This window comes from Borostomias antarcticus (genome assembly GCF_949987555.1).
Source record: "Borostomias antarcticus genome assembly, chromosome: 21".
Classification (NCBI taxonomy): Eukaryota; Metazoa; Chordata; class Actinopteri; order Stomiiformes; family Stomiidae; genus Borostomias; species Borostomias antarcticus.
The window spans coordinates 10,976,927-10,991,039 of record NC_140254.1 but is presented as its reverse complement, the minus strand read 5'-3'; the positions used below and the strand labels follow the sequence as shown (position 1 = coordinate 10,991,039).

Here is a 14,113-nt window from a genome sequence, read left to right as displayed (position 1 = left end):
AGGATGCGAGAAGTCTAAGCTGATCCCAGATCTGTCTGGAGAGACGATTTCTCACTGGTGCTAGTTGCAACAGGCGTACAAGCTAATGTATTACTCTGGCCTCTTTCCACTCGCACAAACCACTATGTGTGTGTGTGTGTGTGTGTGTGTGTGTGTGTGTGTGCGCGCGCGCGGTCCCCCCTGTACAGTTATGAAGAAAGTGTGCATTCCCACCAAAGTTAGCATAAACCTAACTCAACCCGCTTGACTGCATTTGTACCTGACACACAGGAGTGCCAAGAGGCTCGTGACTTTCGGTAAAATCCCTGAAACTCGACGGAACGTACCAGAAAAACAAAACACAAACTCAATCCAGTTTGATACGCCACACATGAAAGCGCGTATGCTGTGCTGTATGTACATGCCTTGTGCCACAGTGCAACATTTCAGAAAAGCTTCAATAAGTGTCCTCTAATGAATATCATCAACTAAAATAAATGATTAATAGCAATGAACAATAATCAGGATATTGGAGAAGAACGATGTCAAACAAGTGTGATAATAGTAATTATGATAATAGTTGTGGTAGAGGTGATCTCTGCAGTCAGAGGAGGTGGGCTGATAGTGGTCGTTAAGTGTAATTGGTTTGTTAGGAGGTTCTAGAATAGTCTGTTGATGAGGTGCGCTGCTGGACATTACTGAAGACCCCCCCCACCCCCACTGTCAAGTCCATTCAAACTCATTCCATGTCCAGTTTGCCCGGCTCAAAGCACAGCTGTCATTAGGGACTGGAAAGGAGAGGAACTGTGTTGTGACCACGCTGGAGCCTGGTCTCGGGTGGGCGTGGCCTCTACGTAGGCGGGGCTGGAGGCTGTGTGCCGTGTGGTCACGTAGGGATCAGAATCCCAGCATCGTCTCAGAACGCCGTGGTCACAGCGTTCCCTCGCCGCGTGCCAAGTCGTATCATCTCCCGTGGTACCGTGTCCAGCTGTTCGTACGCTAGCCGCCCCTCCTCACCTGGGTGGGAAACCCCAGAGGGTACAGTGTCACAAACACACACACACACACACACATTTCAGACGCTTGACCATCGTAAACGCACATTTTACTCTTTCTAGTCAGGCTAAAGCAAAACAGCTCAACAGTTGTTTAATCTGAAAACATTTCCAGGCAACAACCATGGATGATTACGGTCTAGCGGAGAACAGAAGTGACCCTGCACATTTTAAATAGAAATTCACCAAAAGTGAGCAGCGTCTCTATGGCAACGTGGTGTAGCTCCTCGTCGGCTGAGTCACACAGCGACACGATGGCCCTGATGCTCTCTACTGCCTGAGAGAGAGACAGACAGACAGAGAGAGAGAGAGAGAGAATAGATAGAAGAGGGATAGAGGGATTACAATATGTTATTTGAGGAAGAAGTTTTAGAGGACACCCTAACTTTAACACAAGCTACAATTGGTCATACTGACATGGATGTAGTTAAAGAAAAGCAGTGTTAAGACTGACTCAGACAGACAGACAGACAGACAGACAGACAGACAGACAGACAGAAAGACAGACAGAGACAGACAGACAGACAGACAGAAAGGCAGACAGACAGACAGAAACTGACCTGTAGACAGCTGAGAGCAGCACAGGCCGCCCTCTGGGTTTGGACCCCCGCCTCTGACAGGGCCTGAGTGTAACACTCCACCGCCTACACACACACACACACACACACACACACCTTCAAGGATCAGGAACAGCAACTGTTGACCCACAGTGGCCAGTGATGATCATGGAACTACACACATGGAGACAATTACACATTCACAATCTATTTTTCAATAAATGCAAAGCACTCCCCCCCCCCCCCCCACACACACACACACACACACACACACACACACACACCGACCGATCCTAGCCCAAGCAGCCGGTACTGACCCTGGTCCTGAAGGGAGTGTGTGACCCGGCGGCGGTCAGGAAGGCGGCCGAGGCCTTGTTGAGCTGGGGGTCGTCGCAGGTCAGGAGGGAGGCCAGGGCTCTCAGGGTGGTCTGGCGAGGTCGCAGGCCGCTCACACACACCTCCTCCAGCTCACACACACAGCGGCCGGCATCCCCGCTGCTCAGCGCCTCCGCAAACGCCGCTGGGGAGACGAAGATGGAGATAAAACCACCCAACACCGACTCCTGAACGCCCGAGCAGGTTCTAGCTATTCTAATGTCGGGGCCCGTACTATGTTCTCCTTGGAACATCAGGCATCCAACCTTAAAGGACTAGTTTGGTATTTACTAAGCTGTGACATGAGACATTGTATATGATCGTAAATAACCCAGTCCCTCCAGAAAAACGAGATTATGCGATCGCATAATTAATTGCATAATCAGGCAAAAGGTGCAGATTATGCAAGGGTCACATAATTTTAGAAAGAGCGCATTTTCACCACGATAATCACTGAACTCCGCGCAAAAAACGTGGAATATGCGGGGCTCGCTTGATTTCATACTTCCCGCATTTTTCTGCTTCAAGTTTTAATGTTTTTCACCTCGTTAGGGTTGTCACCTTCAATGAGGAAAAATAAGGGACACCTTGCCAGCAGTCCCATGCTCACGGAACACAAATCAAGCAGGGGTCTGGTGGTCCTCCCCCATGAGATTGAGTGTCAGACATCTAATTTCCTGCATTCTAGTGAATTGCACCAATTTATGTTTAATATATCAAGTTCAAAGTCCTCTGCTATTCTCATCATGAATGAAGGAAATAAATAGCCAATAAGAGTAGGCTAAAGCACAGCTGCATCGGTTATATTAAGATCAAATCAATAAACATCAGATCATAGACTTGGGCAAAATGTTTGGTCTGATAAACTTGGAAATAGCAAATGACCTGGACGACCACAGAGACCAGACATCGGGGGTTGTTTATAAGTTCCAATGCTGCCTTTTAAGGCTGCCTTCAATCATGACGCCGGTCTATACCGTACCTGGTCTAGGCGCTCTCGCATAGGCTATGGTTTTGTTATTTCTCGTATCAATCCAAGCATGTGAAGACGCAGTGTAGGCTACATGCATTGGGGTGGGGGATGCATGAAAATACAGGACAGGTTCTTGCATTTTTCGCATATTCTCGCAATATTCGCGCAAAGTTCCCGCTACTTCAGAAAATCCCCGCATTTTCAACGCATAAAATCGCATAAAAACCCTGCATATTCCATTACATAATCAAGGATTTTTGCCTGCATAATCAAGGATTTTTGCCCGTGTTTTTCTAGAGGGACTGATAACCTTATAACAGGGCTTAGGATGCTAAATGCCAAACTCCTCCTTTAAGGCCCGACTGTTTATTCAGCAATGTTTGGCCACTGCCTAATGGAAAAATAATTTAAATCTCTGTGCATGTGTATAAACATGTGAGTGTGTGTGTACTGGTGTGTTGGTGTGTGTGTGTCTGAGAGAGAGAGAAAGAGAGAAAGTGTGTGTACGGGTGCGTTGGTGTGTGTGTGTGTGTGTGAGAGAGAGAGTATGTACCGGTACATTGGTGTGTGTGTATGTGTGTGTGTGTGTACTGGTGCGTTGGTGTGTGTGAGTGTGTGTGTGTGTGTGTGTGTGTGTGTGTGTACCGGTGCAATGGTGTGTGTGTGTGTGTGTACTGGTGCATTGGTGTGTGTGTGTGTACTGGTGCGTTGGTGTGTGTGTGTACTGGTGCGTTGGTGTGTATATGTGTGTGTGTGTGTGTACTGGTGCGTTGGTGTGTATATGTGTGTGTGTGTGTGTGTACTGGTGCGTTGGTGTGTGTGTACTGGCGCGTTGGTGTGTGTGTGTGTGTACTGGAGCGTTGGTGTGTGTGTGTGTGTACTGGCGTGTTGGTGTGTGTGTTCTGGTGTGCGGTCCCGGCCTCACCTTCCCTGGCCACCTGCAGCAGGTGCTCGTCCATGCGGGTGACGGCGTGCTCCAGCACGTAGTGCCGGAACTGGAACACGGTCAGCACGTCCGGGGGCGGGCCCGAGGGGGGGGGCGGGGCCTCTCTGTCCACCATCTCACCCACCACCAGACGCAGCACTGCAGGGGGGGGGGGCATGACCAAGGATACTCTCATACAAGACAGGAAAGCTCTTCCTCTGCTCCTGATTGGACTTAAAAAGGAGTACCTTCCTACTTCCTACTACTACCTTCCTACTACTACCTTCCTACTTCCTACTACTACCTTCCTACTACTACCTTCCTACTTCCTACTACTACCTTCCTACTTCCTACTACTACCTTCCTACTTCCTACTACTACCTTCCTACCTTCTACTACTACCTTCCTACTTCCTACTTTCCACTTCCTTCCATAGCAATCAGCTTTGAATCATTCCAAAGTCAGTATGTTACAGTGAGTGTGATGTCTCTTCCCTGGGCCGAGCGTTCACACTTTCCCTAAACTCACAACTCCACAAATGATGTCAAATGATGTCAGTTAAGTGAACTAACTGTAACAAACTCATAATAAACATAGGATAATAATAAGACATCATGGTAGACAATGGTAGACATCATTTAACATATCACACACACACTGCCTACCTGTGTCTGCGGTGTGCGGGTGCCTCTCCTGCAGCGCGGGAGTGAGGTTGAGGTTCATGTGCCTGAACACGCGGTCCAGCGTAGTGTGGAACAGGCCGGCCGAGCCGGTCCAGTCCACCCACAGCGCCAGCATGGCCGGACGCTCCGCCAGCCCTGGGAGCACTGAGGACCAGGGACAGGACGGGTTCAGTGACACACACACACACACACACACACACACACACACACACACACACACACACACAGCCAAGGCCCAACACACACAGACACACACACACCCAGGCTGACTTGACCCACGTGCACACAGACACACACACACACACACATAGTCTAGAACTACACATAGTCTAGAACATACAACACAACCGTGATGCTGCACATAACCCAGTTACAGCTTTACCCTCACACAACTCCCGTCTAGGATGCCAGCACACACACACGCAGACACACGCACACACACACACACACGCACACACACCCACAGCGAGGGGGTCCCTACCGTCAGCAGCAGAGGTGATGGAGCCCAGTCTCTCCATGCTGATCTCTCCCAGCTCCTCCAGCAGGAGCGTCTGGGCTGAGAGCTTCTGCAGCCGGGCACGCCGCTGCCACGGACTCCCCCCGCTGGACAACTGTTGGTAGTATGAGTTAGAATTTTGGTAGTTGGTGGTATGAGGTAGTATTTTGGTAGTTGGTAGTATGAGTTAGAATTTTGGTAGTTGGTGGTATGAGGTAGTATTTTGGTAGTTGGTAGTATGAGTTAGTATTTTGGTAGTTGGTAGTATGAGTTAGTATTTTGGTAGTTGGTAGTATGAGTTAGTATTTTGGTAGTTGGTAGTATGAGGTAGTATTTGGTAGTTGGTAGTATGAGTTAGTATTTTGGTAGTTGGTAGTATGAGGTAGTATTTTGGTAGTTGGTAGTATGAGGTAGTATTTTGGTAGTTGGTAGTATGAGGTAGTATTTTGGTAGTTGGTAGTACGAGGTAGTATTTGGTAGGTATTGGAGGTGGTGAGACCAACACAGCAGGTCTACCTGTATGAGGTAGTTGCAGTAGTGCAGGTGGATGAGGTCTACCTGTATGAGGTAGTTGCAGTAGTGCAGGTGGATGAGGTCTACCTGTATGAGCTGGTTCAGTAGTGCAGGTGGATGAGGTCTACCTGTATGAGCTGGTTCAGTAGTGCAGGTGGATGAGGTCTACCTGTATGAGCTGGTTCAGTAGTGCAGGTGGATGAATCTACCTGTATGAGGTAGTTGCAGTAGTGCAGGTGGATGAGGCCTACCTGTATGAGGTGGATGAGGTCTACCTGTATGAGGTGGATGAGGTCTACCTGTATGAGGTGGATGAGGTCTACCTGTATGAGCTGGTTGCAGTAGTGCAGGTGGATGACGATGGCCAGGTCCAGGCTCTCGTTGCCCGTGGTGAGGGGCAGGGGGCTGCCGGCCACGCTGTTGCCCACCCCCGTGTCCTCCGTCAGGGCCTCGCTCAGGTGGCCCCTGGCCTCTGGGTGCTGGCCGGGCCTGGAGGACGGAGCATACACACACACGCGCACACACACAGTCACCACCAGAGGGCAGTAGCAGCACTGCATAGAATTGTAAGGGACTATGGGCGTGATGTTATTGCCAACATGAATTGGCAGCTTCTCCAGTTAAGTAGCTCAGTCATTCTAAAAGATGTGTGCGTTTGCAGGAGAACAGGTTCAGTATTTCAGCTCTTCTGACTGAATATCATTGAGTCATCTGAGTGTTGTGGGACGAATGGATCTAAGTGGTTAAGTAGTCCCACCGTGGACTGAGAGTCACCACAAGAACCACAAACAGGAGTTCTTTCTCTCTCTCCCATCGTCCTCCCTCCCTTCTCTCACTCTCTTCTGTCCATCCATCCATCCATCCTCTTGTACACACTACTCACCCCAAGAATGTACAATCTACCCCAGCTCCTCTACCTCCCTCTCCCCCTACCCTCCATCCCTCCTCCTCCTCCTCCCCCTCCACTCTATCCCTCCTCCTCCCCCTCCCCTCCATCCCTCCTCCCCCTCCCCTCCATCCCTCCTCCTCCTCCCCCTCCCCTCCATCTCCTCCTCCCCTCCATCCCTCCTCCTCCCCCTCCCCTCCATCTCCTCCTCCCCTCCATCCCTCCTCCTCCCCCTCCCCTCCATCCCTCCTCCTCCTCCCCCTCCCCTCCATCTCCTCCTCCCCTCCATCCCTCCTCCTCCCCCTCCCCTCCATCCCTCCCCCTCCCCTCCTCCTCCCCCTCCATCCCTCCTCCTCCTCCTCCCCCTCTCCTCCTCCTACTCTCCCTCTCCTCCCCTCAACTCACCCCATCCTGTCAGCCTCCATGTCGAAGAAGGAGGAGCGAGGCAGGGCGGGGCCGGGGGCAGGGGCGCCGGCATCGTCCCCCGTGTCCTCGTCGTCGAAGTCGGAGGTGTTGAGGAAGTCAAAGCTCTCCAGGGCGCTCTCCACGGTCAGGCTGAGGCTGGATGACCGGCTCCTGTGGCCGGGCAGGCGACACTGCGGGGGGCGGGGGGGGGGGGGCTTGTTACTTGACAAACCTGGCAACCATGATCTCAGTATTATTGTTTAAACGAACTGTGGTTTGATATTTTAATCCATACACTAAACCGAGTACAGAATTACCGTTCAACCCTTTGAACTTTCAATACTACGACAGCTGTAAAATTAGATCATGACCATTCACGTGTAATGCAGTCAACAGTACAGAACCGACACCGATTGATCCAGGATGCATCTCACCTTCAGCAGGTCCTCCAGGTGCATCACTTCCTGCTCCAGGTCCTGCAGCTCCCGGCAGCGCTGGGTGAGGCCCTCCAGTCTGAGCAGCAGGGTCTGGATGGCCTCCTCCAGGCTGCTGTCCAGGGAGGCTCTGCTGCCCTCTCCGGCCCAGCTCGGGGCCCCGGTCTGGGGCAGCAGGTCAGACGACGTCAGCCTCCTCACCAGCTGTCTGGTCAGGCTGCCGGCCTCCTCCGTGTCCAGCTCCACGGGCTTCAGCTCTGAGGCGTCGGCGTCCTCGGGCGCCACGGCGTGGTCCAGGAACACGTCCTCGGGCGCCACGGCGGACAGCCGGCCCTCGGAGCACAGCGAGGCGGTGGCCGAGCCCCCGCCGGAGCCCGAGCCGCGGCGCTGCTCCCACTCAGGCTCCACCTCCTCGCTAGCGAGGCTGGCGCTGCCGCCGCTGGCACTGCCGCCGCTCTCCTCCTCGTCCTCCTCGCGCCCTTCGTCGTCCTCCTCCTCGACCTCCTCCACCACGTCCGCGTGGGTCCTCCCGTCCTCGCCACCGGGCGGGATTCTGGGAGGGGCGTCCGTCTCCGGGGGCGTCACGGTGATCTCCGGGTTGGACTGGCTGGGGGCGGGGCTAGGGCTGGGGGTGGAGCCGGAGGTGTCGGAGAAGGTGAAGGAGAGGCGTTTGCACTCGGCGATGCCGCAGCCGCCGTTTTCAAAGATGTCGTCCGGGAGAGTGGACTGGGACGACGGAGAGAGAGAATCAGAGAAAGAAGGAGAGACAGAGAAGAGGAAGGAGAGAAGGAGAAGAGGAAGGAGAGAAGGAGAATGAGGGGTGAGCGACGGGCAGTCAGGAAGAGAGAGATTCTTCACTTGCGTCTCGCAGTATCAAAACAAACCACTTCAACCCAGCAGGAGAGAAATGACGCCGATCCCTGTTAGACAACAAGCCGGCACAGCCTCAAGTTGTTGTGTAATGTTATTGCTCATGTAATGTTATTGCTCATGTAATGTTATTGCTCGTATAATGTTAATGCTCGTATAATGTTATTGCTCGTGTAATGTTATTGCTCGTGTAATGTTATTGCTCGTGTCATGTTATTGCTCATGTCATGTTATTGCTCATGTCATGTTATTGCTCGTGTATTGTTATTGCTCATGTCATGTTATTGCTCATGTAATGTTATTGCTCATGTAATGTTATTGCTCATGTAATGTTATTGCTCATGTAATGCTATTGCTCATGTAATGTTATTGCTCATGTAATGTTATTGCTCATGCTTGCTTCAGTAAAAGGCTACATATTGCTTATCCCTGCTTTCAAATAAGTATGCGTATTGCTTTCGCCTAAGTTTGTAGTAAGGAATGAGTTTGATCTGTTTTGGCTGTGCCAGCAGGACTATTCCCTCTCTGTCCCTGATCAGGTACTGTGGCCTGTTATGAACTACTGTGGGACTTGTTCTGTCATCTTCTGAGGACCAAAACAGGACAAACTCACAGATTCCTTTTGTACATGAACCTATGATCAAAGGCTTCTTGATATTGCTTGTGAAATTGTATATTATGTCTCTGACAGAGACACTGTCACTGTACCTTTTCTCTCTCCATGTACATAAAATAAACACTAGGAAATAACGATGGTCTGCATAAGCTCGCCTTATTGATTATTAAAGACGATTAAATTAATTTATTCAACATGAAGACTGGAGTATTCATGTCTTCCACACCTAACAGGCTCTCTTGTTCTCCTGTGGTTGAGACACAGGCAAGCACAGGCCAAGAGACAGCTTCACACACAGGCACGGGCTGGAGGCGGAGTCACACAGGCTGGGGGCGGAGTCACACAGGCAGAGGGGACAGCGCGGGTGGAGGGGGCGGAGCTTAGCACACCTCACTCACATAGACCTCCAGACTGGATTTGGGGCGTGGCCGGAGGGAGGCCAGGTCACCGAACGAGCGGCTCCTCCTCAGCCTCTCTAACAGGGAGTCTCTGAGCGCGTGCAGGAAGGAGAGGTGGTGGCGCTCGGCGGGGGGGCGGGGACGCCACTTCCTCCCCGCACGCACAAGAGAGACGGGGGGGGGGGAGGTGGTGGTAGTTGGAGGGGAGGGGTGGTGGGTTAGGGTTAGTGAGGCTGTAGCATACACATACACAAGCATTGCTAGCATACGCATACATACACACACACACACACACACACACACACACACACAAATATACATACATACACATAGACACGGACACACACACACAAGCCACATTAGGATTGCAGCAGGAACATGGCGGTAAGCTAGTTCTCTTTCTGGGTGAAAGTAAACATTCTCCTTCGGTCAAAGGCGAGCTGACGCACTCGCCAAATAAACGGCACAGAGACAAATCCACTCTGATCTACAGTCACGGCCATGCTGTTAGACCAGGGGTGTATCTCGTCTCCGAAATCACACGGAGGAGTAGGGGGCCGCATGCGGGACTCACAAAGAAGGAGGTGTCCTGGAAGGTGGGGGTCTCGGGCGTCCCCTGGCTGTAGACGGACACCCGTCTCTGGAGCACCGTCGCCTTGCTCACGTTGCCCGACGACAAGGTCAGGTCCTCCACGTCGAACGGGCTGGGTTTGGGGGAGGACGGAGCAACGGTCACTCAACAATTCCCAAACTAGCTGTTGTGTATGAATGTGTTTTGCTGTGGAGATGTAATAACTAGTTCCTCCTGTAGAGGGCAGTCTGGCCATGGTTTTCATAGGTATAGACCACGAGTGTAAACCTCTTCACTAAGGTATATTGGTGCTATTGCTGTCCATTTTTCATAACTTTCAACAGCCCCAAAACGAACTGTTATCGATATCTCTGAAAGGAATATGAACTGAACTGTCGATTCCAGTCAAAAGCTACGCACTGCAAAAGACTGCAAAAGGCCCGATGCCGTTCTTTTTTTTTTTAATAAAGCTCATCTTAGTAGTTCACTCACAACCAGGTGACCTCCAGGTTGAGCTTGATGGTGCCCAGGTCGTTGACGTCCACGGCCACCACCTGGGGCATGGCGGTGAACAGGTCCTTGGTCTCGCAGATGACGCTGCCCACCAGGATGTGGGTGGCCAGGCCCTTCAGCTCCGTCACCTGATTGGACGAAATGCAGGAGGTCGAGAGTTTCAAAAGGTCATGAAGGAGGGGGATCTGAAGGTCTCTGTGTGCTGAACTGCTTAGGATGGGAATAATGAGCCTGATGATAAAGAACAGACAGGTTAGGTGGGGTGGTGGGGGGGCATTTTCATCCATATTGGGTGAACTGTTCACTAATAGCAACTCCTTTTCTACATAGTCTCCCCATTTCAGGGTCCCACAGTGAAGCCGATACAGCCCACCTACACCAGCGCCCATGATCCCCGTCCGGCTGCCCTACCTTGATGTTGATGAGGTCGGTGACGAGCGGGTTGAAGACCATCTCCTCTCCGTCCCAGCTCTGTCTGGAGTTCACCTCAATCCTGCCCTTCAACTTCCAGCGCTGACGCCCGTACCGCATGAAGATCTGAGAGAGAGAGAGAGAGAGAGAGAGAGAGAGGGAGGGAGGGAGGGAGGGAGAGAGGGAGGGCATAGGGGAAAGGGAGGGAGATGAGGGAGAAGAGGGAGAGATGGGGGGGACAGAGGAGAGAGGGAGATGGAAGGAGGAGATGGAGAGAGAGAGGGAGGGAGGGGATAGGTGAGAGAGGGAGATGGAGGAGGGGGTGAGAAATGGAGAGAATCAGAGGAAGGAGGAGAGGGAACAGAACAAGACAGAGTGAGGCAGAGAGAGAAACAGTGAGGTTAGAGACGCGCCGTGTAGGGAGACACCAGTTGAGAACGACACGGCTATTTTGTTGACAGCCTCTAGTGATTTGGAGAGACTGAGGAGAGAGATCAGTAGTATGAACACACACACACCTCATACTGATCCCCCGGACAGAGACGTGCGAAGCCAGCCAACCCTAGGAGAGAGAGAGAGAGAGAGAGAGGTGGAGACAGAATCAGAGACAGAAAAAAACACTTTTCATCACTCCATTTTGGAAAGGGAAATTCATTCATTTTGCTGTTGGCGAGGTTTTTCCCCTGTTTTCCCCACCTTGTTTCATCCCTGCGTTCATCCCCCTATACTTGACGCTAGCAAGGAGGCTAATGCTAACCGGAGACTGGAGAAGGACCCTCCAGAACCCAGAGTCCAGTCAGAAACAACCACCTCCTGCCGCATTCCAAGTACGAACACGAGCACGAACCAAGTATACAGCGTGTTTCTGGCTAACCCCGGGCTTGTGTGAAAACACCAACATGCACACTCTCACAATGTTGTGGTGCTGGGAGAAAATCCCCTTAAAAGTTTCAAATGAAGAATGACATTCTCCCACACACACTTTTTCTCTGCTTTTAATCTGCGAACGTTTCGGTTAGACCTTCATCAGATAATCTGTCCGGTCTAACCGAAACGTTGGCAGATTAAAAGCAGAGAAATAAAAGTGTGTGCGGGAGAATGTCATTTTTCATTTGAACCCCGGTGTTTTCTGTGGCCGGTCCGGTTCTCCACTAGCCTCAGCTCAGCCTCACCTTTCATCTTGATGTGGAACTCCCCCAGCAGGTTCTCCAGCTCCCCCTCGAAGGCGCTCATGTTCTGGGGAGGGAGGAGGAGACCGCGGAGGGTTGAGCAGAGAAAACTACACTGCCTGTCAGGACGCCTGTTGTTGTTGTTTGTTGAAACTGGACGGTGGTGTGAGCGAGATGGCGTGCTGACGGACCGGGATGTCGTTAAAGACAGGCCCTCAGATGTGTGTGTGTGTTTTCATCCTGAGGCAAGCGTACCCAACCCGTGTGTCTGTTTGCGTACAGTGTGTGTTTATCAATGCATACAAGTGTGTGGATCTTCCTGTAAGTGTGTGTGTGGGTATGGGTGTTTATCTAAGGGTAAACATGTGTGTGAACCTTTCTTTAAGCATGAGTATGTATCCTCCTGTAGAAGTGTGTGTGGGTGTGTATCTTTCTTTAAGCATGAGTATGTATCCTCCTGTAGAAGTGTGTGTGTGCGTGCGTGTGTGTGTGTATCTTTCTTTAAGCATGAGTGTGTATCCTCCTGTAGAAGTGTGTGTGTGCGTGTGTATCTTTCTTTAAGCATGAGTGTGTATCCTCCTGTAGGTGTGTGTGTGTGTGTGTATCTTTCTTTAAGCATAAGTGTGTATCCTCCTGTAGGTGTGTGTGTGTGTGTGTGTATCTTTCTTTAAGCATGAGTGTGTATCCTCCTGTAGGTGTGTGTGTGTGTATCTTTCTTTAAGCATGAGTGTGTATCCTCCTGTAGAAGTGTGTGTGCGTGTGTGTGTGTGTATCTTTTTTAAGCATGAGTGTGTATCCTCCTGTAGAAGTGTGTGTATCTCTCCTCCTGTAGGAGTGTGTGTGTGTGTGTGTGTGTGTGCACCTCCGTGTACTCCTTGTATCTGCGGTTGACCTCAGTGATGCTCTCTCTGGTGCCCCTGGTGGAGGGCGAGGTGGAGAAGGCCTGCTTCATCCTGCTGGCCCCGTCCCTCAACCTGCGCTGGATACAGAAGGCCTCGTACAGCTCGTCCACCTGCGCACACACACACACGCACATGCACACACACACACGCACACACACACACACACAGCGCAGAGGGTTACAGACGTAGGTACACAAATAGCGTGTGAATCAGAACATGCTAAACACCTCACACACTCATTCACCGGGAGAGAGGACCCCACACACACACACACACACACACACACACACACACACACACACACACACACACACACACACACACACACACACACACACACACACACACACACACACACACACACACACACACACACACACACACACACACACACACACACACACACAGCCCTGATCAGGGCTCAGCTCAGCCTTTCCAGTCTGGGATCGTCACCACGTCGTAACACACGGCTCGTCCTAACACACGACTCATCCTAACACACGGCTCGCCCTAACACACAAAAACAATGTTGGCGAGTCGTATGTTCATCATTCATTGCAATCCGTCTACATAAGGCTACCTGGTCAAATGTTTACCAATGGCCTGAAACCTTCCAGGAACTACACCTGGCCCCACCCCCTTGGTTTGATATGGAATAGACTTGGCATGGAAGGTGGGCCATCTCCAAGCTCCCGTGTACTTCAGTTCCTGGACCAGCCTACTTCCTGGATGTCTGACACACCGACGGGCAAAACCAGACAAGGTTCGCACGCCACTTGAACTGAACGTCCAGATCGTCTACAAACCAGTCTACTGGACGATTGGCCAGCGCTTCGGGAGAGCTCCAGGCCTCTAGGGAGAAGAGATATGAGCGCTTCAGGAGAGCTTCAGGCCTCTAAGGAGAAGAGATATGAGCGCTTCAGGAGAGCTCCAGGCCTCTAGGGAGAAGAGAGATGAGAGCTTCAGACCTCTAGGGAGAAGAGATATGAGCGCTTCAGGAGAGTTTCAAGCCTCTAGGGAGAAGAGATATGAGCGCTTCAGGAGAGCTTCAAACCTCTAGGGAGAAGAGATATGAGCGCTTCAGGAGAGCTTCAGGCCTCTAGGGAGAAGAGATATGAGCGCTTCAGGAGAGCTTCAGGCCTCTAGGGAGAAGAGATGAGCGTTCCCCTGCAGCGCTGGTGTCTCTCAGCCTCTCCCCCCAGATCGGCTGCCATGCTGGAGACCGAGGGAAGCTCAAGTCAGGGTGTCGATTCTTCTGCTGTTCAGACGGGTGTGAAATCCAATCCAATCAGAGGGGATATTGATGAATATTGCCCGGGAGTGGTGAAATATTGATGAATTACATTCATTAAACAGCTTGTTAGGGAAAAGGGGGAGAAAAA

The 14,113-nt window shown here is 51.5% G+C and overlaps 1 protein-coding gene across 1 annotated transcript in view; it reads right to left on the bottom strand.

Annotated features, from left to right (window-relative positions):
- Positions 1 to 895: 895 nt before the first annotated feature.
- The window catches only part of ripor2 (RHO family interacting cell polarization regulator 2), a gene marked incomplete at both ends in the record, with an annotated part of 62,551 nt that continues 49,333 nt past the window's right edge, over positions 896 to 14,113 (bottom strand). The window contains 16 exons of the mRNA XM_084455756.1: positions 896 to 996; positions 1,221 to 1,311; positions 1,595 to 1,678; positions 1,909 to 2,111; positions 3,865 to 4,023; positions 4,530 to 4,691; positions 5,029 to 5,158; positions 5,880 to 6,045; positions 6,848 to 7,038; positions 7,282 to 8,007; positions 9,740 to 9,869; positions 10,229 to 10,377; positions 10,661 to 10,786; positions 11,179 to 11,222; positions 11,833 to 11,896; positions 12,692 to 12,841. Coding sequence (XP_084311882.1) covers positions 896 to 996; positions 1,221 to 1,311; positions 1,595 to 1,678; positions 1,909 to 2,111; positions 3,865 to 4,023; positions 4,530 to 4,691; positions 5,029 to 5,158; positions 5,880 to 6,045; positions 6,848 to 7,038; positions 7,282 to 8,007; positions 9,740 to 9,869; positions 10,229 to 10,377; positions 10,661 to 10,786; positions 11,179 to 11,222; positions 11,833 to 11,896; positions 12,692 to 12,841 — 2,676 coding nt within the window. The remainder of the gene's footprint in view (positions 997 to 1,220; positions 1,312 to 1,594; positions 1,679 to 1,908; positions 2,112 to 3,864; positions 4,024 to 4,529; positions 4,692 to 5,028; positions 5,159 to 5,879; positions 6,046 to 6,847; positions 7,039 to 7,281; positions 8,008 to 9,739; positions 9,870 to 10,228; positions 10,378 to 10,660; positions 10,787 to 11,178; positions 11,223 to 11,832; positions 11,897 to 12,691; positions 12,842 to 14,113) is intronic.